Source organism: Salmo salar, chromosome ssa09, assembly GCF_905237065.1.
Source record: "Salmo salar chromosome ssa09, Ssal_v3.1, whole genome shotgun sequence".
Taxonomy (NCBI): Eukaryota; Metazoa; Chordata; class Actinopteri; order Salmoniformes; family Salmonidae; genus Salmo; species Salmo salar.
The window spans coordinates 98,915,442-98,943,050 of NC_059450.1; the positions used below are offsets into that span (position 1 = coordinate 98,915,442).

Here is a 27,609-nt window from a genome sequence, read left to right on the forward strand (position 1 = left end):
ATGGGCACTCTGTCCACAACGTTGACATCTGCAAACCGCTCGCCCCACACGTCTGCCATCTGCCCGGTACAGTTGAAACCGGGATTAATTTATGAAGAATCACACTTCTCCAGCGTGCCAGTGGCCATCGAAGGTGAGCATTTGCCCACTGAAGTCGGTTATGATGCCGAACTGCAGTCAGGTCATGACCCTGGTGAGGACGACGAGCATGCAGATGAGCATCCTTGATACAGTTTCTGACACTTTGTGCAGAAATTCTTTGGTTATGCAAAACCCACAGTTTCATCAGCTGTCTGGGTGGCTGGTCTAAGACGATCCCGCAGGTGAAGAAGCCGGATGTGGAGGTCCTGGGCTGGCGTGGTTACACGTGGTCTGTTGTTATGAGGCTGGTTAGACATACTGCCAAATTTTCAAAAAATGATGGAGGCGGCTTATGGTAGAGAAATAAACCATTCAATTATCTAGCAACATCTCTGGTGGACATTCCTGCAGTCAGCATGCCCAATTGCACGCTCCTTCAACTTGAGACATCCGTGGCATTGTGTTCAAAAAGTACTTCCACTCAAAACCATGAAGAGGAAGAACGGCGGGAGGCCGAGATGCAAAAAAAAAAATAATTAAATTAAATTTAATCCGTGCTCGAAAGAATACAAGAACTGAAAGTGCAAGGTGCTAATCAGAGCTTATGCCTTCATCAGTACAAACACGTTTAAGAAGACACCTAACACCTGCTGTGTTTAACAGGTGCAAGAATATAGATATGTTTCTACTAGTGTTTGTCTTCAGGCACTCAATCGAGATTCACTGCATATTATAGAAGAGTATTAAACATGGACAATTCACAACAGTCTGGGCTACGATGCAATATCAGAAGCAATAGATATGAAATAGTCGAGTGGGTTTAAAAGGTCAGAGGGGGAGGGGAGGGTGACTGCTGGTGCCTGTAGACAACACTACAAGAAAACATATACAAGGTCAGTCTCTAACTATCTGCTTGCACCTGTTGTGCACAGCGGGTGTTTTAATTACGTGTCGTCTTAATTTGTTTCCACTGATGAAGGCAGAAACGTATTGCTATTTTATTTATTTATTAGCTCAATTTTCACTTGTTGTATTCTTCTGAACATGGATTAAATTAGCATTATTTTTTGCATCTCTGCCTCCTTGAGTAATTCTTCTTCATGGGTTTTGAGTATGTAGTTTTGGAACGCTACATATCATTTCTCTCCCACGCACCGGCCGCCTTTCATTCTAGGCTGAGCGCTAACCCTCGTACTGGCTTTCCACCCGTCTGACAAAACTGCACATTTTAGAGTGGCCTTTTCTTGTCCCCTGTCAGGTGGATGGATTATCTTGGCAAAGGAGAAATGTTCACTAACAGGGATGGTACAAATAATTTGTTCACAAAATTTGAAAGAAATAAGCTTTTTTGGGCATATGGAACATTTCTGTTATTTTATTTCAGCTCATGAAACCTGCGACCATCACTTTCTAAATGTTGCGTTTTTATCATTTTTTGTTCAGTATAAATGAAGGTTTTATAGGATATACTACTGTGACATTCTAACTTTATTTTCTAACACCTGTTTTCCAACCTTTTTTTCAGAGCTTTCCATGCGGGTGGCAATCAGAAGGTAAGAGTGTCTGGCCTGCTTCCCAAACACCACCCTATTCCCTGTATAGTGCACTACTCTATCAGGGCTCTGCATCCCAACACCACCCTATTCCCTGTATAGTGCACTACTCTATCAGGGCTCTGCATCCCAACACCACCCTATTCCCTGTATAGTGCACTACTCTATCAGGGCTCGGGTCAAAAGTAGTGAGCTGTACATGGAAAAGGATGTCATTTAATTTCATGTCTGTTGTCTTAACCTCACACCTCCTGAAACACTGTGATGCTTCTGCAATGTGAATCAACAGATCTGTCTTCACTAGGCAGTAAAGAAACAGTCCTGTCTGGTCTTCACTAGGCAGTAAAGAAACAGTCCTGTCTGGTCTTCACTAGGCAGTAAAGAAACAGTCCTGTCTGTCTGGTCTTCACTAGACAGTAAAGAAACAGTCCTGTCTGGGTCTTCACTAGGCAGTAAAGAAACAGTCCTCTCTGTCTGGTCTTCACTAGGCAGTAAAGAAACAGTCCTGTCTGGTCTTCACTAGGCAGTAAAGAAACAGTCCTCTCTGTCTGGTCTTCACTAGGCAGTAAAGAAACAGTCCTCTCTGTCTGGTCTTCACTAGGCAGTAAAGAAACAGTCCTGTCTGTGTCTTCACTAGGCAGTAAAGAAACAGTCCTGTCTGCTGGTCTTCACTAGGCAGTAAAGAAACAGTCCTGTCTGTCTGGTCTTCACTAGGCAGTAAAGAAACAGTCCTGTCTGGTCTTCACTAGGCAGTAAAGAAACAGTCCTGTCTGGTCTTCACTAGGCAGTAAAGAAACAGTCCTCTCTGTCTGGTCTTCACTAGGCAGTAAAGAAACAGTCCTGTCTGGTCTTCACTAGGCAGTAAAGAAACAGTCCTCTCTGTCTGGTCTTCACTAGGCAGTAAAGAAACAGTCCTCTCTGTCTGGTCTTCACTAGGCAGTAAAGAAACAGTCCTGTCTGTCTGGTCTTCACTAGGCAGTAAAGAAACAGTCCTGTCTGTCTGGTCTTCACTAGGCAGTAAAGAAACAGTCCTGTCTGTCTGGTCTTCACTAGGCAGTAAAGAAACAGTCCTCTCTGTCTGGTCTTCACTAGGCATTAAAGAAACAGTCCTTCTGTCTGGTCTTCACTAGGCAGTAAAGAAACAGTCCTTGTCTGGTCTTCACTAGGCAGTAAAGAAACAGTCCTGTCTGTTGTCTTCACTAGGCAGTAAAGAAACAGTCCTGTCTGTGGTCTTCACTAGGCAGTAAAGAAACAGTCCTGTCTGTCTGGTCTTCACTAGGCAGTAAAGAAACAGTCCTGTCTGTGGTCTTCACTAGGCAGTAAAGAAACAGTCCTGTCTGTCGTCTTCACTAGGCAGTAAAGAAACAGTCCTGTCTGTCGTCTTCACTAGGCAGTAAAGAAACAGTCCTGTCTGTCTGGTCTTCACTAGGCAGTAAAGAAACAGTCCTGTCTGTCTGGTCTTCACTAGACAGTAAAGAAACAGTCCTGTCTGTCTGGTCTTCACTAGGCAGTAAAGAAACAGTCCTGTCTGTCTGGTCTTCACTAGACAGTAAAGAAACAGTCCTCTCTGTCTGGTCTTCACTAGACAGTAAAGAAACAGTCCTGTCTGTCTGGTCTTCACTAGGCAGTAAAGAAACAGTCCTGTCTGTCTGGTCTTCACTAGGCAGTAAAGAAACAGTCCTGTCTGGTCTTCACTAGGCAGTAAAGAAACAGTCCTGTCTGTCTGGTCTTCACTAGGCAGTAAAGAAACAGTCCTGTCTGTCTGGTCTTCACTAGGCAGTAAAGAAACAGTCCTGTCTGTCTGGTCTTCACTAGGCAGTAAAGAAACAGTCCTGTCTGTCTGGTCTTCACTAGACAGAGGAAGACCATAGCCAAGCTAACAGAGACGGACCATAGCCAAGCTAACAGAGACGGATCATAGCCAAGCTAACAGAGACGGATCATAGCCAAGCTAACAGAGACGGATCATAGTCAAGCTAACAGAGACGGATCATAGCCAAGCTAACAGAGACGGATCATAGCCAAGCTAACAGAGACGGATCATAGCCAAGCTAACAGAGACGGATCATAGCCAAGCTAACAGAGACGGATCATAGCCAAGCTAACAGAGACGGATCATAGCCAAGCTAAGAGAGACGGATCATAGCCAAGCTAACAGAGACGGATCATAGCCACGCTAACAGAGACGGATCATAGCCACGCTAACAGAGACGGATCATAGCCACGCTAACAGAGACGGATCATAGCCACGCTAACAGAGGAAGAGGAAGATCATAGCCACGCTATCAGAGGAAGAGGAAGATCATAGCCACGCTATCAGAGGAAGAGGAAGATCATAGCCACGCTAACAGAGGAAGAGGAAGATCATAGCCACGCTAACAGAGGAAGAGGAAGATCCTTAGTAGGACCAACTCCTGCATTCCAAGATAAATATATTTGCTTTCCATATGGTACCCTATTCCCTACATAGTGTACTACTATGGGTAGTCAGTGGGTCAAAAGTAGTACACTACTATGGGTAGTCAATGGGTCAAAAGTAGTGCACTACTATGGGTAGTCAATGGGCCAAAATATGGGATTGATAAACTCTGTGTGTGTGTGTACAGTATAGTACACACGTATGCTTAGCTAGGGCCCACGCAATTAATGCACATGTGTGTTTGTCTAACTGCATGTTATTTGCTGTGGGTTTTTTACCCTTTGTCCCCCCCCCCCCTTCTCACACCCTGTAGGATTCGCTCGCCCCTGCCTCCGTTCAGCCCAAATACTCCTTTGCCCCCAGCACCGCTATCAACAAGATGGCGCGGCCATTCACGCCTGGCGGCGGTAACACGGTCATTAAACCTGTGACGTACGCCCCAAAAGTTAACACCCCGGCCTCAGCGGCCCCCGCCAGCATGCTACAGCAACACAACGGGTAGGTACACAAACAAACAAACAAACAACCATGCAAACACCACACCTCCTCTGGGGGAGAACAGACCAAACACCACACCTCCTCTGGGAGAGAACAGACCAAACACCACACCTCCTCTGGGAGAGAACAGACCAAACACCTACCTCTTGGGAGAGAACAGACCAAACACCTCCTCTGGGAGAGAACAGACCAAACACCTCCTCTGGGAGAGAACAGACCAAACACCTCCTCTGGGAGAGAACAGACCATTAACACCTCCTCTGGGAGAGAACAGACCAAACACCTCCTCTGGGAGAGAACAGACCAAACACCTCCTCTGGGAGAGAACAGACCAAACACCTCCTCTGGGAGAGAACAGACCAAACACCTCCTCTGGGAGAGAACAGACCAAACACCACACCTCCTCTGGGAGAGAACAGACCAAACACCTCCTCTGGGAGAGAACAGACCAAACACCTCCTCTGGGAGAGAACAGACCAAACACCCTCCTCTGGGAGAGAACAGACCAAACACCCCTCCTCTGGGAGAGAACAGACCAAACACCACCTCCTCTGGGAGAGAACAGACCAAACACCTCCTCTGGGAGAGAACAGACCAAACACCTCCTCTGGGAGAGAACAGACCAAACACCTCCTCTGGGAGAGAACAGACCAAACACCACACCTCCTCTGGGAGAGAACAGACCAAACACCACTCCTCTGGGAGAGACCAGACCAAACACCACCTCCTCTGGGAGAGAACAGACCAAACACCACACCTCCTCTGGAAGAGAACAGACCAAACACCCCTCCTCTGGGAGAGAACAGACCAAACACCTCCTCTGGGAGAGAACAGACCAAACACCACACCCCCTCTGGGAGAGAACAGACCAAACACCACACCTCCTCTGGGAGAGAACAGACCAAACACCTCCTCTGGGAGAGAACAGACCAAACACCACACCTCCTCTGGGGGAGACCAGACCAAACACCACACCTCCTCTGGGAGAGAACAGACCAAACACCACACCTCCTCTGGGGGAGAACAGACCAAACACCACACCTCCTCTGGGGGAGAACAGAACAAACACCTCCTCTGGGGGAGAACAGACCAAAAACCTCCTCTGGGAGAGAACAGACCAATCACCTCCTCTGGGAGAGAACAGACCAAACACCTCCTCTTGGGGAGAACAGACCAAACACCACACCTCCTCTGGGGGAGAACAGACCAAACACCACACCTCCTCTGGGGGAGAACAGACCATAAACCTCATCTGGGAGAGAACAGACCAAACACCTCCTCTGTGAGAGAACAGACCAAACACCTCCTCTGGGGGAGAACAGACCAAACACCTCCTCTGGGGGAGAACAGACCAAACACCTCCTCTGGGAGAGAACAGACCAAACACCTCCTCTGGGAGAGAACAGACCAAACACCTCCTCTGGGAGAGAACAGACCAAACACCTCCTCTGGGAGAGAACAGACCAAACACCCTCCTCTGGGAGAGAACAGACCAAACACCTCCTCTGGGAGAGAACAGACCAAACAACTCCTCTGGGAGAGAACAGACCAAACACCACACCTCCTCTGGGAGAGAACAGACCAAACACCTCCTCTGGGGGAGAACAGACCAAACACCTCCTCTGTGATAGAACAGACCAAACACCACACCTCCTCTGGGAGAAAACAGACCAAACACCACCTCTGGGAGAAAACAGACCAAACACCTCCTCTGGGAGAGAACAGACCAAACACCTCCTCTGGGAGAGAACAGACCAAACACCTCCTCTGGGAGAGAACAGACCAAACACCTCACTCTCTGGGAGAGAACAGACCAAACACCTCCTCTGGGGGAGAACAGACCAAACACCTCCTCCTCTGGGAGAGAACAGACCAAACACCACACTCCTCTGGGAGAGAACAGACCAAACACCTCCTCTGGGAGAGAACAGACCAAACACCTCCTCTGGGAGAGAACAGACCAAACACCTCCTCTGGGAGAGAACAGACCAAACACCTCCTCTGGGAGAGAACAGACCAAACACCACCTCCTCTGGGAGAGAACAGACCAAACACCTCCTCTGGGAGAGAACAGACCAAACACCTCCTCTGGGAGAGAACAGACCAAACACCTCCTCTGGGAGAGAACAGACCAAACACCTCCTCTGGGAGAGAACAGACCAAACACCTCCTCTGGGAGAGAACAGACCAAACACCTCCTCTGGGAGAGAACAGACCAAACACCACACCTCCTCTGGGAGAGAACAGACCAAACACCACCTCCTCTGGGAGAGAACAGACCAAACACCACCTCCTCTGGGAGAGAACAGACCAAACACCACCTCCTCTGGGAGAGAACAGACCAAACACCACCCTCCTCTGGGAGAGAACAGACCAAACACCTCCTCTGGGAGAGAACAGACCAAACACCTCCTCTGGGAGAGAACAGACCAAACACCTCCTCTGGGAGAGAACAGACCAAACACCACACCTCCTCTGGGAGAGAACAGACCAAACACCACACCTCCTCTGGGAGAGAACAGACCAAACACCTCCTCTGGGAGAGAACAGACCAAACACCACACCTCCTCTGGGGGAGACCAGACCAAACACCACACCTCCTCTGGGAGAGAACAGACCAAACACCACACCTCCTCTGGGGGAGAACAGACCAAACACCACACCTCCTCTGGGAGAGAACAGACCAAACACCACCTCTGGGAGAGAACAGACCAAACACCACCTCTGGGAGAGAACAGACCAAACACCTCCTCTGGGGGAGAACAGACCAAACACCACACCTCCTCTGGGGGAGAACAGACCAAACACCACACCTCCTCTGGGGGAGAACAGACCAAACACCTCCTCTGTGAGAGAACAGACCAAACACCTCCTCTGGGGGAGAACAGACCAAACACCTCCTCTGGGGGAGAACAGACCAAACACCTCCTCTGGGAGAGAACAGACCAAACACCTCCTCTGGGAGAGAACAGACCAAACACCTCCTCTGGGAGAGAACAGACCAAACACCTCTTCTGGGAGAGAACAGACCATAAACCTCCTCTGGGAGAGAACAGACCAAACACCTCTTCTGGGAGAGAACAGACCATAAACCTCCTCTGGGAGAGAACAGACCAAACACCTCCTCTGGAAGAGAACAGACCAAACACCTCCTCTGGGAGAGAACAGACCAAACACCACACCCCCTCTGGGAGAGAACAGACCAAACACCACACCTCCTCTGGGAGAGAACAGACCAAACACCACACCTCCTCTGGGAGAGAACAGACCAAACACCACACCTTCTCTGGGAGAGAACAGACCAAACACCACACCTCCTCTGGGAGAGAACAGACCAAACACCACACCTCCTCTGGGGGAGAACAGACCAAACACCTCCTCTGGGGGAGAACAGACCAAACACCTCCTCTGTGATAGAACAGACCAAACACCACACCTCCTCTGGGAGAGAACAGACCAAACACCTCCTCTGGGGGAGAACAGACCAAACACCTCCTCTGGGAGAGAACAGACCAAACACCTCCTCTGGGAGAGAACAGACCAAACACCACACCCCCTCTGGGAGAGAACAGACCAAACACCACACCTCCTCTGGGAGAGAACAGACCAAACACCACACCTTCTCTGGGAGAGAACAGACCAAACACCACACCCCCTCTTGGAGAGAACAGACCAAACACCACACCTCCTCTGGGAGAGAACAGACCAAACACCACACCTTCTCTGGGAGAGAACAGACCAAACACCACACCTTCTCTGGGAGAGAACAGACCAAACACCACACCTTCTCTGGGAGATAACAGACCAAACACCACACCTTCTCTGGGAGAGAACAGACCAAACACCACACCTCCTCTGGGGGAGAACAGACCAAACACCTCCTCTGGGAGAGAACAGACCAAACACCTCCTCTGGGAGAGAACAGACCAAACACCACCTCTGGGAGAGAACAGACCAAACACCTCCTCTGGGGGAGAACAGACCAAACACCTCCTCTGGGAGAGAACAGACCAAACACCACACCTCCTCTGGGAGAGAACAGACCAAACACCTCCTCTGGGGGAGAACAGACCAAACACCACACCTCCTCTGGGAGAGAACAGACCAAACACCACACCTCCTCTGGGAGAGAACAGACCAAACACCACACCTCCTCTGGGAGAGAACAGACCAAACACCTCCTCTGGGGGAGAACAGACTAAACACCTCCTCTGTGATAGAACAGATCAAACACCACACCTCCTCTGGGAGAGAACAGACCAAACACCTCCTCTGGGAGAGAACAGACCAAACACCTCCTCTGGGAGAGAACAGACCAAACACCTCCTCTGGGAGAGAACAGACCAAACACCTCCTCTGGGAGAGAACAGACCAAACACCACCTCTGGGAGAGAACAGACCAAACACCTCCTCTGGGGGAGAACAGACCAAACACCTCCTCTGGGAGAGAACAGACCAAACACCACACCTCCTCTGGGAGAGAACAGACCAAACACCTCCTCTGGGGGAGAACAGACCAAACACCACACCTCCTCTGGGAGAGAACAGACCAAACACCTCCTCTGGGGGAGAACAGACCAAACACCTCCTCTGGGAGAGAACAGACCAAACACCTCCTCTGGGAGAGAACAGACCAAACATCTCCTCTGGGAGAGAACAGACCAAACACCACACCCCCTCTGGGAGAGAACAGACCAAACACCACACCCTCTCTGGGAGAGAACAGACCAAACACCACACCTCCTCTGGGAGAGAACAGACCAAACACCACACCTCCTCTGGGAGAGAACAGACCAAACACCACACCTTCTCTGGGAGAGAACAGACCAAACACCACACCTCCTCTGGGAGAGAACAGACCAAACACCACACCTCCTCTGGGAGAGAACAGACCAAAAACCTCCTCTGGGGGAGAACAGACCAAACACCTCCTCTGTGATAGAACAGACCAAACACCACACCTCCTTTGGGAGAGAACAGACCAAACACCTCCTCTGGGGGAGAACAGACCAAACACCTCCTCTGGGAGAGAACAGACCAAACACCTCCTCTGTGATAGAACAGACCAAACACCACACCTCCTTTGGGAGAGAACAGACCAAACACCTCCTCTGGGAGAGAACAGACCAAACACCACACCCCCTCTGGGAGAGAACAGACCAAACACCACAGCTCCTCTGGGAGAGAACAGACCAAACACCACTCCTCCTCTGGGAGAGAACAGACCAAACACCACACCTTCTCTGGGAGAGAACAGACCAAACACCACACCTTCTCTGGGAGAGAACAGCCCAAACACCTCCTCTGGGAGAGAACAGACCAAACACCACACCCCCTCTGGGAGAGAACAGACCAAACACCACACCTCCTCTGGGAGAGAACAGACCAAACACCACACCTCCTCTGGGATAGAACAAACCAAACACACCACCTCCTCTGGGAGAGAACAGACCAAACACCACACCTTCTCTGGGAGAGAACAAACCAAACACCACACCTCCTCTGGGAGAGAACAGACCAAACACCACACCTTCTCTGGGAGAGAACAAACCAAACACCACACCTCCTCTGGGAGAGAACAGACCAAACACCACACCTTCTCTGGGAGAGAACAGACCAAACACCACACCTTCTCTGGGAGAGAACAGACCAAACACCTCCTCTGGGAGAGAACAGACCAAACACCACACCCCCTCTGGGAGAGAACAGACCAAACACCACACCTCCTCTGGGAGAGAACAGACCAAACACCACACCTCCTCTGGGAGAGAACAAACCAAACACCACACCTCCTCTGGGGGAGAACAGACCAAACACCACACCTTCTCTGGGAGAGAACAGACCAAACACCACACCTCCTCTGGGGGAGAACAGACCAAACACCACACCTCCTCTGGGGGAGAACAGACCAAACACCTCCTCTGGGAGAGAACAGACCAAACACCTCCTCTGTGATAGAACAGACCAAACACCACACCTCCTCTGGGAGAGAACAGACCAAACACCTCCTCTGGGGGAGAACAGACCAAACACCACACCCCCTCTGGGAGAGAACAGACCAAACACCACACCTCCTCTGGGAGAGAACAGACCAAACACCACACCTCCTCTGGGGGAGAACAGACCAAACACCACACCCCCTCTGGGAGAGAACAGACCAAACACCACACCTCCTCTGGGAGAGAACAGACCAAACACCACACCTTCTCTGGGAGAGAACAGACCAAACACCACACCTCCTCTGGGAGAGAACAGACCAAACACCACACCTTCTCTGGGAGAGAACAGACCAAACACCACACCTTCTCTGGGAGATAACAGACCAAACACCACACCTTCTCTGGGAGAGAACAGACCAAACACCACACCTCCTCTGGGGGAGAACAGACCAAACACCTCCTCTGGGAGAGAACAGACCAAACACCTCCTCTGGGAGAGAACAGACCAAACACCACCTCTGGGAGAGAACAGACCAAACACCTCCTCTGGGGGAGAACAGACCAAACACCTCCTCTGGGAGAGAACAGACCAAACACCACACCTCCTCTGGGAGAGAACAGACCAAACACCTCCTCTGGGGGAGAACAGACCAAACACCACACCTCCTCTGGGAGAGAACAGACCAAACACCTCCTCTGGGGGAGAACAGACCAAACACCTCCTCTGGGAGAGAACAGACCATAAACCTCCTCTGGGAGAGAACAGACCAAACACCTCCTCTGGGAGAGAACAGACCAAACACCTCCTCTGGGAGAGAACAGACCAAACACCACACCCCCTCTGGAAGAGAACAGACCAAACACCACACCCCCTCTGGGAGAGAACAGACCAAACACCACACCTCCTCTGGGAGAGAACAGACCAAACACCACACCTCCTCTGGGAGAGAACAGACCAAACACCACACCTTCTCTGGGAGAGAACAGACCAAACACCACACCTCCTCTGGGAGAGAACAGACCAAACACCACACCTCCTCTGGGAGAGAACAGACCAAACACCTCCTCTGGGGGAGAACAGACTAAACACCTCCTCTGTGATAGAACAGACCAAACACCACACCTCCTCTGGGAGAGAACAGACCAAACACCTCCTCTGGGAGAGAACAGACCAAACACCTCCTCTGGGAGAGAACAGACCAAACACCTCCTCTGGGAGGAGAACAGACCAAACACCTCCTCTGGGAGAGAACAGACCAAACACCACCTCTGGGAGAGAACAGACCAAACACCTCCTCTGGGGGAGAACAGACCAAACACCTCCTCTGGGAGAGAACAGACCAAACACCACACCTCCTCTGGGAGAGAACAGACCAAACACCTCCTCTGGGGGAGAACAGACCAAACACCACACCTCCTCTGGGAGAGAACAGACCAAACACCTCCTCTGGGGGAGAACAGACCAAACACCTCCTCTGGGAGAGAACAGACCATAAACCTCCTCTGGGAGAGAACAGACCAAACATCTCCTCTGGGAGAGAACAGACCAAACACCACACCCCCTCTGGGAGAGAACAGACCAAACACCACACCCCCTCTGGGAGAGAACAGACCAAACACCACACCTTCTCTGGGAGAGAACAGACCAAACACCACACCTCCTCTGGGAGAGAACAGACCAAACACCACACCCCCTCTGGGAGAGAACAGACCAAACACCACACCTCCTCTGGGAGAGAACAGACCAAACACCACACCTCCTCTGGGAGAGAACAGACCAAACACCACACCTTCTCTGGGAGAGAACAGACCAAACACCACACCTCCTCTGGGGGAGAACAGACCAAACACCACACCTCCTCTGGGAGAGAACAGACCAAACACCTCCTCTGGGGGAGAACAGACCAAACACCTCCTCTGTGATAGAACAGACCAAACACCACACCTCCTCTGGGAGAGAACAGACCAAACACCTCCTCTGGGGGAGAACAGACCAAACACCTCCTCTGGGAGAGAACAGACCAAACACCTCCTCTGGGAGAGAACAGACCAAACACCACACCCCCTCTGGGAGAGAACAGACCAAACACCACAGCTCCTCTGGGAGAGAACAGACCAAACACCACACCTCCTCTGGGAGAGAACAGACCAAACACCACTCCTCCTCTGGGAGAGAACAGACCAAACACCACACCTTCTCTGGGAGAGAACAGACCAAACACCACACCTTCTCTGGGAGAGAACAGACCAAACACCTCCTCTGGGAGAGAACAGACCAAACACCACACCCCCTCTGGGAGAGAACAGACCAAACACCACACCTCCTCTGGGAGAGAACAGACCAAACACCACACCTCCTCTGGGAGAGAACAAACCAAACACCACACCTCCTCTGGGAGAGAACAGACCAAACACCACACCTTCTCTGGGAGAGAACAGACCAAACACCACACCTCCTCTGGGGGAGAACAGACCAAACACCACACCTCCTCTGGGGGAGAACAGACCAAACACCTCCTCTGGGAGAGAACAGACCAAACACCTCCTCTGTGATAGAACAGACCAAACACCACACCTCCTCTGGGAGAGAACAGACCAAACACCTCCTCTGGGGGAGAACAGACCAAACACCACACCTCCTCTGGGAGAGAACAGACCAAACACCACACCTCCTCTGGGGGAGAACAGACCAAACACCACACCCCCTCTGGGAGAGAACAGACCAAACACCACACCTCCTCTGGGAGAGAACAGACCAAACACCACACCTTCTCTGGGAGAGAACAGACCAAACACCACACCTCCTCTGGGAGAGAACAGACCAAACACCACACCTTCTCTGGGAGAGAACAGACCAAACACCACACCTTCTCTGGGAGAGAACAGACCAAACACCACACCTTCTCTGTGAGATAACAGACCAAACACCACACCTTCTCTGGGAGAGAACAGACCAAACACCAAACCTCCTCTGGGGGAGAACAGACCAAACACCACACCTCCTCTGGGGGAGAACAGACCAAACACCTCCTCTGGGAGAGAACAGACCAAACACCTCCTCTGGGAGAGAACAGACCAAACACCTCCTCTGGGAGAGAACAGACCAAACACCACCTCTGGGAGAGAACAGACCAAACACCTCCTCTGGGAGAGAACAGACCAAACACCTCCTCTGGGAGAGAACAGACCAAACACCTCCTCTGGGGGAGAACAGACCAAACACCTCCTCTGGGAGAGAACAGACCAAACACCACACCTCCTCTGGGAGAGAACAGACCAAACACCTCCTCTGGGGGAGAACAGACCAAACACCTCCTCTGGGAGAGAACAGACCAAACACCACACCTCCTCTGGGGGAGAACAGACCAAACACCTCCTCTGGGAGAGAACAGACCAAACACCTCCTCTGTGATAGAACAGACCAAACACCACACCTCCTCTGGGAGAGAACAGACCAAACACCTCCTCTGGGGGAGAACAGACCAAACACCACACCTCCTCTGGGAGAGAACAGACCAAACACCACACCTCCTCTGGGGAGAACAGACCAAACACCACACCCCCTCTGGGAGAGAACAGACCAAACACCACACCTCCTCTGGGAGAGAACAGACCAAACACCACACCTTCTCTGGGAGAGAACAGACCAAACACCACACCTCCTCTGGGAGAGAACAGACCAAACACCACACCTCCTCTGGGAGAGAACAGACCAAACACCACACCTCCTCTGGGAGAGAACAGACCAAACACCACACCTCCTCTGGGAGAGAACAGACCAAACACCACACCTTCTCTGGGAGAGAACAGACCAAACACCACACCTCCTCTGGGGGAGAACAGACCAAACACCACACCTCCTCTGGGGGAGAACAGACCAAACACCTCCTCTGGGAGAGAACAGACCAAACACCTCCTCTGGGAGAGAACAGACCAAACACCACCTCTGGGAGAGAACAGACCAAACACCTCCTCTGGGGGAGAACAGACCAAACACCTCCTCTGGGAGAGAACAGACCAAACACCACACCTCCTCTGGGAGAGAACAGACCAAACACCTCCTCTGGGGGAGAACAGACCAAACACCTCCTCTGGGAGAGAACAGACCATAAACCTCCTCTTGGAGAGAACAGACCAAACACCTCCTCTGGGGGAGAACAGACCAAACACCTCCTCTGGGAGAGAACAGACCAAACACCTCCTCTGGGAGAGAACAGACCATAAACCTCCTCTTGGAGAGAACAGACCAAACACCTCCTCTGGGGGAGAACAGACCAAACACCTCCTCTGGGAGAGAACAGACCATAAACCTCCTCTGGGAGAGAACAGACCAAACACCTCCTCTGGGAGAGAACAGACCAAACACCTCCTCTGGGAGAGAACAGACCAAACACCTCCTCTGGGAGAGAACAGACCAAACACCTCCTCTGGGAGAGAACAGACCAAACACCACACCCCCTCTGTGATAGAACAGACCAAACACCACACCTCCTCTGGGAGAGAACAGACCAAACACCACACCTCCTCTGGGAGAGAACAGACCAAACACCACACCCCCTCTGTGATAGAACAGACCAAACACCACACCTTCTCTGGGAGAGAACAGACCAAACACCACACCTCCTCTGGGAGAGAACAGACCAAACACCACACCTCCTCTGGGAGAGAACAGACCAAACACCTCCTCTGGGGGAGAACAGACCAAACACCTCCTCTGTGATAGAACAGACCAAACACCTCCTCTGGGGGAGAACAGACCAAACACCTCCTCTGGGAGAGAACAGACCATAAACCTCCTCTGGGAGAGAACAGACCAAACACCTCCTCTGGGAGAGAACAGACCAAACACCTCCTCTGGGAGAGAACAGACCAAACACCACCTCTGGGAGAGAACAGACCAAACACCTCCTCTGGGAGAGAACAGACCAAACACCTCCTCTGGGAGAGAACAGACCAAACACCTCCTCTGGGAGAGAACAGACCAAACACCACAACCCCTCTGGGAGAGAACAGACCAAACACCACACCTCCTCTGGGGGAGAACAGACCAAACACCTCCTCTGGGAGAGAACAGACCAAACACCTCCTCTGTGATAGAACAGACCAAACACCACACCTCCTCTGGGAGAGAACAGACCAAACACCTCCTCTGGGGAGAACAGACCAAACACCACACCTCCTCTGGGAGAGAACAGACCAAACACCACACCTCCTCTGGGGGAGAACAGACCAAACACCACACCCCCTCTGGGAGAGAACAGACCAAACACCACACCTCCTCTGGGAGAGAACAGACCAAACACCACCCTTCTCTGGGAGAGAACAGACCAAACACCACACCTCCTCTGGGAGAGAACAGACCAAACACCACACCTCCTCTGGGAGAGAACAGACCAAACACCACACCTTCTCTGGGAGAGAACAGACCAAACACCACACCTTCTCTGGGAGATAACAGACCAAACACCACACCTTCTCTGGGAGAGAACAGACCAACACCACACCTCCTCTGGGGGAGAACAGACCAAACACCTCCTCTGGGAGAGAACAGACCAAACACCTCCTCTGGGAGAGAACAGACCAAACACCTCCTCTGTGATAGAACAGACCAAACACCACACCTCCTCTGGGAGAGAACAGACCAAACACCCCCTCTGGGAGAGATCAGACCAAACACCACACCTCCTCTGGGAGAGAACAGACCAAACACCACACCTTCTCTGGGAGAGAACAGACCAAACACCTCCTCTGGGGGAGAACAGACCAAACACCTCCTCTGGGAGAGAACAGACCAAACACCACACCCCCTCTGGGAGAGAACAGACCAAACACCTCCTCTGTGATAGAACAGACCAAACACCACACCTCCTCTGGGAGAGAACAGACCAAACACCCCCTCTGGGGGAGAACAGACCAAACACCTCCTCTGGGAGAGAACAGACCATAAACCTCCTCTGGGAGAGAACAGACCAAACACCTCCTCTGGGAGAGAACAGACCAAACACCTCCTCTGGGAGAGAACAGACCAAACACCACACCCCCTCTGGGAGAGAACAGACCAAACACCTCCTCTGTGATAGAACAGACCAAACACCACACCTCCTCTGGGAGAGAACAGACCAAACACCCCCTCTGGGAGAGAACAGACCAAACACCACACCTCCTCTGGGAGAGAACAGACCAAACACCTCCTCTGGGGGAGAACAGACCAAACACCACACCTCCTCTGGGAGAGAACAGACCATAAACCTTCTCTGGGAGAGAACAGACCAAACACCTCCTCTGGGAGAGAACAGACCAAACACCTCCTCTGGGAGAGAACAGACCAAACACCACACCTCCTCTGGGAGAGAACAGACCAAACACCACACCTCCTCTGGGAGAGAACAGACCAAACACCACATCCTCTGGGAGAGAACAGACCAAACACCACCCCTTCTCTGGGAGAGAACAGACCAAACACCACACCTCCTCTGGGAGAGAACAGACCAAATGTTTCCCTGTATTTGAGTTAAACAAGTCACTCTGGGTTCCTGTGGAAGGTAGATTTTAGGTATACGTTTCAGCTCTGAGTCATTCAGGTAACTCTCCTGGGAGTAGAAATTGCTGACTGCACATTTTAAGAGGGAAGGTTAAGTTGTAGTATGATTTGATGATCTAATCAGAAGATGTCTTCTCCTGGTCTGTTGAGACCAGACTGTTGAGTAGAATACAGGAAATAAAATGGACGTCCATCAGACGAATGCTTCAACTTTGTCTTATTGGCTAAAGAGAGAGAACATTCTCTTTGTCTTATTGGCTAGAGAGAGAGAACATTCTCTTTGCCAGTATCCCGTTGAGGCTGTTCTGAGGGCAGAAGAGGCGGGTGGGTTTGCAACTCAATATTAGGAAGGTGTCCTTAATGTTTTGTACACTCAGTATATAGCTCTGGTCAAAGGTAGTGCCCTACATAGGGGTTCTGGTTAAAGGTAGTGCCCTACATAGGGGGGTTCTGGTTAAAGGTAGAGCCCTACATAGGGGTTTCTGGTTAAAGGTAGTGCCCTACATAGGGGTTCTGGTTAAAGGTAGTGCCCTACGTAGGGGGGTTCTGGTTAAAGGTAGTGCCCTACATAGGGGTTCTGGTTAACGGTAGTGCCCTACTTATAAAGTACGGGGGGCTTTAAATTAACAGGGTGGTCCGACCAGGTGTTACTGTTTCAGATGGGGGGGGATCCAGGCTTTTACAAACCCTTTAGGGAGATTCCTGTAAGTAGGAAATCCAGAGTCCTCTGATCAGGATTTCTAGATAACCTGGTAGTTTGGGGAAAGTTTGAAGGATTTTGCAAACCTTGTTCCATGCCTGATACTTGGTTCACGGTCACCGTGGTGTGTTGGGGGAAGGGATAGAGGATGTGTTAAGGTATGACTTTTTAGAAAGGTCTAGATGTTGTCTGTGACTGTATTTAGCTGTTCTGCGCTCAGGACCTTTCGCTTAGAATCTGCTGAGCTGTCAGAATGGTTTTTACTGAGGTGTTGCTGGGTTACCTAACTAGCCTTTCTTGGAGCAGTCACACGGACCTGAACCCTGACCTGTATAGCGCTCATACTTCCACGGTCTAAAACACTTCCTAGATAGAGAGATAGAGGTTAGAAACACTAGCAAGTTGTTATAAACAGTTAAGGCCACGTCTGTATTCTGTGTCTCAAGCACAGCAAACTGAGAGAGAAAAATAGGGGTTTATAACACTAGAAACAGTTGACTCTATTGTGAAAAAAGCTCCGACTTCAACCAGTCTTCTTTTAGAAGACCATATTAATCTTATCTATGAAGAGTCACAAGATTGTTGTGAACAGTTTTAAAGAAGCAGTACAAAGTTGTTGTTTTTTTAAGTAAAAAAAAAAAAATGAAACACTTAGTACTTTTAGTTTTAAAGGAGTAGTCTGTCCTCCAGCCGTCTGTCCTCCGGCCATCTTCCTCCAGTATGTTTTGTGGATTAGGTTACCCTCCACATTATTCAGCAGGATACTAAACTGCCACTCCTTCACACAGCTGTTTTCTTTATGACAGAGACTAAATCGTACAGAGTCCTACTATTCATGTTCAGAACTAATCTGTGACCTACGACAAGGCAGGGTTGTATGGAACGCCGTTTGGGTCTTTGCGATGCACGCCAAATAACAGTATTTGACGCGTCAACTAAGCTTGTTGACTAATCAGAACCTGAATATGACTGAATTTCACATTTAATAATTGAACACGTTCATAAATGTTTTTTTTTTTTACGTAGTTATTACAGATTTATTACACCATCACTCATATTTCATATCTAACAGCGATTCACCAGTTCGTATGCTATGATGCTGGTAAAGTTTTGTCTTGCGCACCTGCCGCTGCAAAACGAGTCAGGACTCTGGGACGGTGCTGGTCAGGAAAAAAAGCTAGCTGGCTGATGAATGCAAACAATGTTTTCCACCTAAAACAAATCAAAATGACATCTGTTTCAGTAGCTATATTTGGCTAACTATCTAGCTAGACGTCATTTATAGGACATATTTGACACAGTGTTAGAGAGGACATATTGACACGGTGTTTTTTGTATTTGGTTGGTAATGGTCGCGTCCGATCAAGCCACAATAGCCAGATGAATCTAGCTTGCCGCTTATAATGTTAGCTTGTGGCAACGAGGCTATGTAACTGGCTAGCTTGTTTACTTCGTTATCTAGCTAACTAGTTAAGTTCATGAACTGAAGTTGTATTTCAATAAGAGAACAACAATGTGGCTGCCTAGCTAATACTTAATCACATGGACTCCTAAATCATTGCTAAGAATATTGAAAATTATTGTTTCTGGTAATTGTTTTCAGGCTGGTTGCATTGGTTCCGGCAAGGTACCAATGTTATAGAAGTGTAAAACGCAAGGGACATATTTGGCTTTCTGGTTGGTCGTAAATAACTTTATGGATTTAAATTTACAGGCCAGATAATTATTGTAAAATACAATGTGTTTCTAAACAAAGGAGAAATAAATAAATCGTTTTAGAAGTTAGACAAACACTCAATACAGACATCAACTTGAAACGGATCTGTTCTGAATCCGCGAGACGAAGACGGGGACACTGGATGCCTTCCAGATGTGTCACACAGCCTGCCTGCGCCTTTTGTGTGAAAGCCATCAGAACAGCCCATGCTGTGTCTCTCTGACGGAACCCGTCAACAATGAAAACCTGTGTTTGTTTTCACCCCAACTGCATGATACTCTGCATCCCACAACGAATCTGTCTCCTCACTGTTGACTGTTCTCTACAACTATTGTTGATTTGACAAGTTCTTACCAACTGTTGTCGTCTTGTTTTTCCAAACTGAACCCCCATCTTCTTTCTCTCTTCTTTCTCTCCGCAGATGGATGAGAAGTTAGTAAACTCTCTTTACTTCCTTTTTACTTGAATGTTAAATCATAGTTTTCCTGTCAGTATCTGAGCTAGTGGTTAGTAATAATTAATGAAGGTCTTTCTCTTAGCAGTAGTAACACAGTTCAGTAGTAACAGTAACACAGTTCAGAATTAACAGTAACACAGTTCAGTAGTAACAGTAACACAGTTCAGTAGTAACAGTAACACAGTTCAGTAGTAACAGTAACACAGGTCAGTAGTAACACAGGTCAGTAGTAGCACAGGTCAGTAGTAGCACAGGTCAGTAGTAGCACAGGTCAGTAGTAACAGTAGCACAGGTCAGTAGTAGCACAGGTCAGTAGTAACAGTAGCACAGGTCAGTAGTAGCACAGGTCAGTAGTAGCACAGGTCAGTAGTAACACAGGTCAGTAGTAACAGTAACACAGGTCAGTAGTAACAGTAACACAGGTCAGTAGTAACAGTAACACAGGTCAGTAGTAACAGTATCACAGGTCAGTAGTAACAGTAACACAGGTCAGTAGTAACACAGGTCAGTAGTAACACAGGTCAGTAGTAACACAGGTCAGTTCAGTAGTAACACAGTTCAGTAGTAACAGTAACACAGTTCAGTAGTAACACAGTTCAGTAGTAACAGTAACACAGGTCAGTAGTAACACAGGTCAGTAGTAACACAGGTCAGTAGTAACACAGGTCAGTAGTAACAGTAACACAGTTAATTCTTTATCTAACAGTATTTCTCTCATTCTCCTGTCATTTGTTGTTCCTCCTGTCTTCTACTACTCTCCTCGTCCTCTTGCCCTCCCTCCTCTCCTCCTCTCTTCCTCCCTCCCTCCCTCCCTCCCTCCCTCCCTCCCTCCCTCCCTCCCTCCCTCCCTCCCTCCCTCCCTCCTCCCTCCCTCCCTCCCTCCCTCCCTCCCTCCCTCCCTCCCTCCCTCCCTCCCTCCTCTCAACCTCTCTTCCTCTCCTCCTCTCTTCCTTTCCTCTTCCTCCTGCCCTCCCTCCTTTCCTTCTCTCATCCTCTCCTCTCCTCTCCTCCTCTCTTCCTCTCCTCTCTTCCTCCTGCCCTCCCTCCTTCCTCTCTTCTTCCCCATGCCCTCCCTCCTCATCCTCTCCTCCCTCCCTTCCTCCCTCTCATCCTCTCCTCTTCCTCCTGCCCTCTTAACCTCTCCTCCCGCCCTCCTCTCATTTTCTCTTCTCATCCTCTTCCTCTCCTCTTCCTCCTCTCTTCCTCTCCTTTTCCTCCTGACCTTCCTCCCTCCCTACTCTCATCCTCTCCTCTCCCTCCTCTCCCTCTTCCTTCTGCCCTCTCTCCCCCTCTCCTTTTCCTCCTGCCCTCCCTCTTTCCACTCTCGTCCGCCTTCTCTCCCCCTCTCCTCTTCCTCTTTCCACTCTCCTCCTCCCTCTCCTCTTCCTCCTGCCTCTTCTCCCCTTATTTTCTTCATCCCTGCCCCATCTACTCCTCTTCCTCCTCCCCCCTGCAGAGATGATCAATCTTTCTATGACCACCAGATTTACCAACACGAGAAGTAAGAGACAGATGCATTATGGTCCAACCTATTTGACCGCTGGTCACTAGAGCCATGTTAGAGAGGACATATTGACACGGTGTTGGAGAGGACATATTGACACGGTGTAGGAGAGGACATATTGACACGGTGTCAGAGGACATATTGACACGGTGTCGGAGAGGACATATTGACACGGTGTCGGAGAGGACATATTGACACGGTGTCGGAGAGGACATATTGACACGGTGTCGGGGTGGACATATTGACACGGTGTCGGGGTGGACATATTGACACGGTGTCGGGGTGGACATATTGACACGGTGTCGGGGTGGATTATTGACACGGTGTCGGGGTGGACATATTGACACGGTGTCGGGGTGGACATATTGACACGGTGTCGGGGTGGACATATTGACACGGTGTCGGGGTGGACATATTGACACGGTGTCGGGGTGGACATATTGACACGGTGTCGGAGAGGACATATTGACACGGTGTCGGGGTGGACATATTGACACGGTGTCAGACAGCCATGTTAGATAGAACATATTGGAGGACAGGTTGAATATGACATGGTCTGCATTCGAAATGGCACCCTATTCCCTACGTAGTGCACTACTTTAGACCCAGAGCCCTATGGCACCCTATTCCCTACGTAGTGCACTACTTTAGACCAGAGCCCTATGGCACCCTATTCCCTATATAGTGCACTGCTTTTGACCAGGGATTTAGGGTTCTGGTTTGTTGGTTATGTGCTGTATGTGTGTGTTTGATCATCTCCTGGCTGCATACTGTCTGTCTACAGTAGTCTGTCCTACAGAAGTCTGTCCTACAGCAGTCTGTCCTACAGTAGTCTGTCCTATAGTAGTCTGCCTACAGTAGTTTTTCTGTAGTAGTCTACAGTAGTCTGTCCTATAGTAGTCTGTCCTATAGTAGTCTGTCCTATAGTAATCTGTCCTATAGCAATCTGTCCTATAGTAGTCTGCCTACAGTAGTTTTTCTGTAGTAGTCTACAGTAGTCTGTCTATAGTAGTCTGTCCTATAGTAATCTGTCCTATAGTAGTCTGTCCTATAGTAGTCTGTCCTATAGTAGTCTGTCCTATAGTAATCTGTCCTATAGTAGTCTGTCCTATAGTAGTCTGCCTACAGTAGTTTTTCTGTAGTAGTCTACAGTAGTCTGTCTATAGTAGTCTGTCCTATAGTAATCTGTCCTATAGTAGTCTGTCCTATAGTAGTCTGTCCTATAGTAGTCTGTCCTATAGTAGTCTGTCCTATAGTAATCTGTCCTATAGTAGTCTGTCCTATAGTAGTCTGTCCTATAGTAGTCTGTCCTATAGTAGTCTGTCCTATAGTAATCTGTCCTATAGTAGTCTGTCTATCCATAAGTTCGGTAATCAGTGCGTGGTAATGTATTATAATTATTAGCTATCATTCTTCGCTTGCCCGTCGCTGGCTTCACGTCGTGGTTGTTCTAACATTGATAATGCCATGTGTTTGTTATGTTAACGTTTTTGGAACATTGTGGGAACCTTGCGCGTGTTTCTGTGCATGGTCCGTTGTTAACGTTATATTAACATTGTGGTGACGTGGGGTGTGTACTAGGCACGGTCTGCGGGTGGATGGCATCCCCATGTTCATCCCCAACGACCGCAGCAAGAAGAGGCTGATCGAGGACCCTCAGGATTGGCAGCCCCGCACAGGCACTACCCAGTCCCGCTCCTTCCGCATGCTGGCCCAACTCACAGGCACCGACTACAGTGAGTGAGTGAGTGAGTGAGTGAGTGAGTGAGTGAGTGAGTGAGTGAGTGAGTGAGTGAGTGAGTGAGTGAGTGAGTGAGTGAGACCCTCTTCATCATAAAAATATCAATGAATTGGCGAGGGCACTAGAACAGTCTAGAGCAACCGGGCCTCAACCTACTGGACTCAGAAATCAAATGTCCACTGTTTGCTGATGATCTGGTGCTTCTGTCCCCAACGAAGGAGGGCCTACAGCAGCACCTAGATATTCTGCACAGATTTTGTCAGACTTGTGCCCAGACAGTGAGTCTCAGTAAGACAAAATTGTTGTTTAAAAAAATGTCCAGTAGCCAAGACAACAATTACAAATTAAATCTAGACACTGGCTGCCCTAGAGAACACACACAATTACACCTACCTCCGCCTAAACATCCGCACCACAGGTAAATTCCACAAGGATTTGAAGGATCTAAGAGCCAAGGCATGAAGTGCCTTCTACACCATCAAAAGGAACATAAAACTCTACCTCCCAATTAGGATCTGGCAAAAAAATACTTCAATCAGTTATTGAACCCATTGCCCAGAATGGTTGTGAGGTCTGGGGTCTACTAACCAACCAAAATTTCCCCAAATCTACCACAAATCCCTCACCTACAGAGAGATAAACCTGGAGAAGAATCTCCTCAGCCAGCTGGTTCTGGGGCTCTGTTCACAATCGGACCCCACAGAGCCCCAAGGACAGAAACACGTTTAGACCCAACCAAATGTTGCTGGAGCAAAAAGATAACTATTTGACACGCTGGAAAGGATAAACCAAAAAACCCTAAACAGAATACCTGGCCCTAAACAGAATACCTGACCACTGGGACTGACCCAAACTTAAGGAAAGCTTTGACTATGTACAGACTCAGTGAGCTTAGCCTTGCTATTGAGAAAGGCCGCTGTAGGCAGACCTGGCTCTCAAGAGAAGACAGGCTAGGTGCACACTGCCCACAAAATTAGGTGGAAACTGAGCTGCACTTCCTAACCTCCTGCGAAATGTATGACCATATTAGAGACACATATTTCCCTCAGATTACACAGACCCACAAAGAATTAGAAAACAAATGAAACATCGATAAACTCCCATATCTGTTAGGTGAAATACTGCAATGTGCAAACACAGCAGCAAGATGTGTGTCCCATTACCATGAAAAAAGGACAACCAGTGGAGAACAAACAACATTGTAAATAGAAACTATATTTATCTGTTTATTTATTTTACCTTTCATACTTCAACTACATGAACATTGTTACAATACTGTACATAGACAATAATATAACATTTGACCTTTCTCTATTCTTTAAAACATATTGTAAATGTAATTGAGAAAGAGAGAGGTGTCAGTGGTCCAGAGAGGACGAGAAGCCCAGGAGAGGGAGAGAAAGTTGACACGGGGCCCCAGATGGGACAAGAGGTCCAGGAGAGGGAGAGAAAGTTGACCCTTGGCCCCAGATGGGACAAGAGGTCCAGGAGAGGGAGAGAAAGTTGACACGGGGCCCCAGATGGGACAACAGGCCCAGGAGAGGGAGACGAAGTTTGACACGGGGCCACAGAAAGGAGTCCATAGTTGTATCATAACAAAAGTGTAAAATGTAATCGGGGCATTCTGATACTGCGTTTTCCCCCCCTGGCTCTCTCAGTGCAGGACCCAGACGATGAGACAATGAAGAGGGCCAGGTAAACAGCCTGTGCGTTTATAAAGCTATGCCTGTGTGATATCCTACAGCTGACTCTGGTATAGTCTGTGTGATATCCTACAGCTGACTCTGGTTTAGTCTGTGTGATATCCTACAGCTGACTCTGGTATAGTCTGTGTGATATCCTACAGCTGACTCTGATATAGTCTGTGTGATATCCTACAGCTGACTCTGATTTAGTCTGTGTGATATCCTACAGCTGACTCTGGTATAGTCTGTGTGATATCCTACAGCTGACTCTGATTTAGTCTGTGTGATATCCTACAGCTGACTCTGGTTTAGTCTGTGTGATATCCTACAGCTGACTCTGATTTAGTCTGTGTGATATCCTACAGCTGACTCTGATTTAGTCTGTGTGATATCCTACAGCTGACTCTGGTTTAGTCTGTGTGATATCCTACAGCTGACTCTGGTGTAGTCTGTGTGATATCCTACAGCTGACTCTGGTATAGTCTGTGTGATATCCTACAGCTGACTCTGGTTTAGTCTGTGTGATATCCTACAGCTGACTCTGGTTTAGTCTGTGTGATATCCTACAGCTGACTCTGGTATAGTCTGTGTGATATCCTACAGCTGACTCTGATTTAGTCTGTGTGATATCCTACAGCTGACTCTGGTATAGTCTGTGTGATATCCTACAGCTGACTCTGGTTTAGTCTGTGTGATATCCTACAGCTGACTCTGATTTAGTCTGTGTGTTTATCCTACAGCTGACTCTGATTTAGTCTGTGTGATATCCTACAGCTGACTCTGGTGTAGTCTGTGTGATATCCTACAGCTGACTCTGATTTAGTCTGTGTGATATCCTACAGCTGACTCTGGTTTAGTCTGTGTGATATCCTACAGCTGACTCTGGTGTAGTCTGTGTGATATCCTACAGCTGACTCTGGTTTAGTCTGTGTGATATCCTACAGCTTACTCTGATTTAGTCTGTGTGATATCCTACAGCTGACTCTGGTGTAGTCTGTGTGATATCCTACAGCTGACTCTGGTTTAGTCTGTGTGATATCCTACAGCTGACTCTGGTGTAGTCTGTGTGATATCCTACAGCTGACTCTGGTGTAGTCTGTGTGATATCCTACAGCTGACTCTGGTGTAGTCTGTGTGATATCCTACAGCTGACTCTGATTTAGTCTGTGTGATATCCTACAGCTGACTCTGATTTAGTCTGTGTGATATCCTACAGCTGACTCTGGTGTAGTCTGTGTGATATCCTACAGCTGACTCTGATTTAGTCTGTGTGATATCCTACAGCTGACTCTGGTGTAGTCTGTGTGATATCCTACAGCTGACTCTGGTGTAGTCTGTGTGATATCCTACAGCTGACTCTGATTTAGTCTGTGTGATATCCTACAGCTGACTCTGGTGTAGTCTGTGTGATATCCTACAGCTGACTCTGGTATAGTCTGTTTGTTTAAAGGCTGTGTGGTAAAGTGTGTTACTGTTAAGTTATGGCCGATGCTGACATGCCTGTGTGTTACAGCTAATGATAAAGGTACACTCTGCAAGATGATACACACAGAACGAGGCGATGTCCTACTTCCCAATGTGGGCGTGCCACAGGTGACGCTGGTGATGTTTTCATCTTGCGGAGTTCACCTTTAAAGACTTCTAGTAGAACTCAACAGTTGAGTTATGGACTTCAGGTGTTTTAAGCTTCTGCATGTGGTTTTATACAGGTGGGTTGGTGTGTTGTACAGGTGGGTTGGTGTGTTATACAGGTGGTTTGGTGAGTTATACAGGTGGTTTGGGGCGTGAGTTATACAGGTGGTTTGGGGCGTGAGTTTTATAGGTGGTTTGGGGCGTGAGTTTTATACAGGTGGTTTGGGGCGTGAGTTTTATACAGGTGGTTTGGGGCGTGAGTTATACAGGTGGTTTGGGGCGTGAGTTTTATACAGGTGGTTTGGGGCGTGAGTTTTATACAGGTGGTTTGGGGCGTGAGTTATACAGGTCTTGTTCCAGGACCACTTTCTCGTATTGAGTTGTGATGTAGTTTTACCGTATTGAGTTGTGATGTAGTTTTACCGTTCCCGTTGCATGTTAGACATATTTCTGTCTGTCTTCATTTCCTGTCAATTGTCTCTCTCTCTCTACCTCTCTCTCCACCTCTTTCTCGCTCTCTCTCTCGCTCTTTCTCTCTGGGTGGTTAGGGAAAAGTTCCTTACAGAGATTCAGAGCCCTCATTATGCCCGTCTGAGGGACTGGCACCACGAGAGGTCCGCACGCGCCCTCAACATCAAGTCTTGAGCGTCGCCACGGCAACATGCAATGCCGGGCCCTGAGCCCTAAGCGATCGATAGCCATCACGACGACGACTGACACGATGATAGCCCGATATTCAACGAACGGCAGATGACACACCCGTCAGATATACAGAGGGAGGAAGAAGAAACAAGTTCATTAAAAAAATAATGATCTATCAAATAGAGGATCTATGATCACTAATCAATACATCTGTCACGTTCACTTCTCCTCCTTGACTTGATGAGTTAGTGTTGATCACCTTGTGTTTGTAGCAGACCTGGGGGCCAACACATACGTCAAATACATTGATTGATTGATTGATTGATTGATTGATTGATTGATTGATTGATTGAATACCTGAGGTGCGGGGAGGAGTTTGAACTTCGGGCCTGTCTCAAATCAAGTTCACCTCAAGAGTTGTACAGTATTTGACGTATGTATCTGACCCAGGTCTGGGTTGTAAAGTCCTGTTTCTCATTAAACTCAGAGTTATCTGAGGA

The 27,609-nt window shown here is 49.0% G+C and overlaps 1 protein-coding gene across 1 annotated transcript; it reads left to right on the forward strand.

Annotated features, from left to right (window-relative positions):
• Positions 1 to 27,112, forward strand: LOC123744808 (PDZ and LIM domain protein 7-like). Its single transcript, XM_045725000.1, has 6 exons — positions 1 to 66; positions 4,367 to 4,551; positions 21,362 to 21,406; positions 22,991 to 23,145; positions 24,809 to 24,845; positions 27,016 to 27,112. The coding sequence occupies exons 1-6, from the start codon at positions 1 to 3 to the stop codon at positions 27,110 to 27,112; spliced, it is 585 nt and encodes a 194-aa protein (XP_045580956.1).
• Positions 27,113 to 27,609: the final 497 nt, after the last annotated feature.

Bases quoted from the DNA above. Each gene is read 5' to 3' on its own strand.
- LOC123744808 (XM_045725000.1), top strand. From the start codon at position 1: ATGGGCACTCTGTCCACAACGTTGACATCTGCAAACCGCTCGCCCCAC. The intron at 67-4,366 runs GTACAGTTGAAA...CACACCCTGTAG, and splicing joins ACACGTCTGCCATCTGCCCG to GATTCGCTCGCCCCTGCCTC. The intron at 21,407-22,990 runs GTAAGAGACAGA...GGTGTGTACTAG, and splicing joins CAGATTTACCAACACGAGAA to GCACGGTCTGCGGGTGGATG.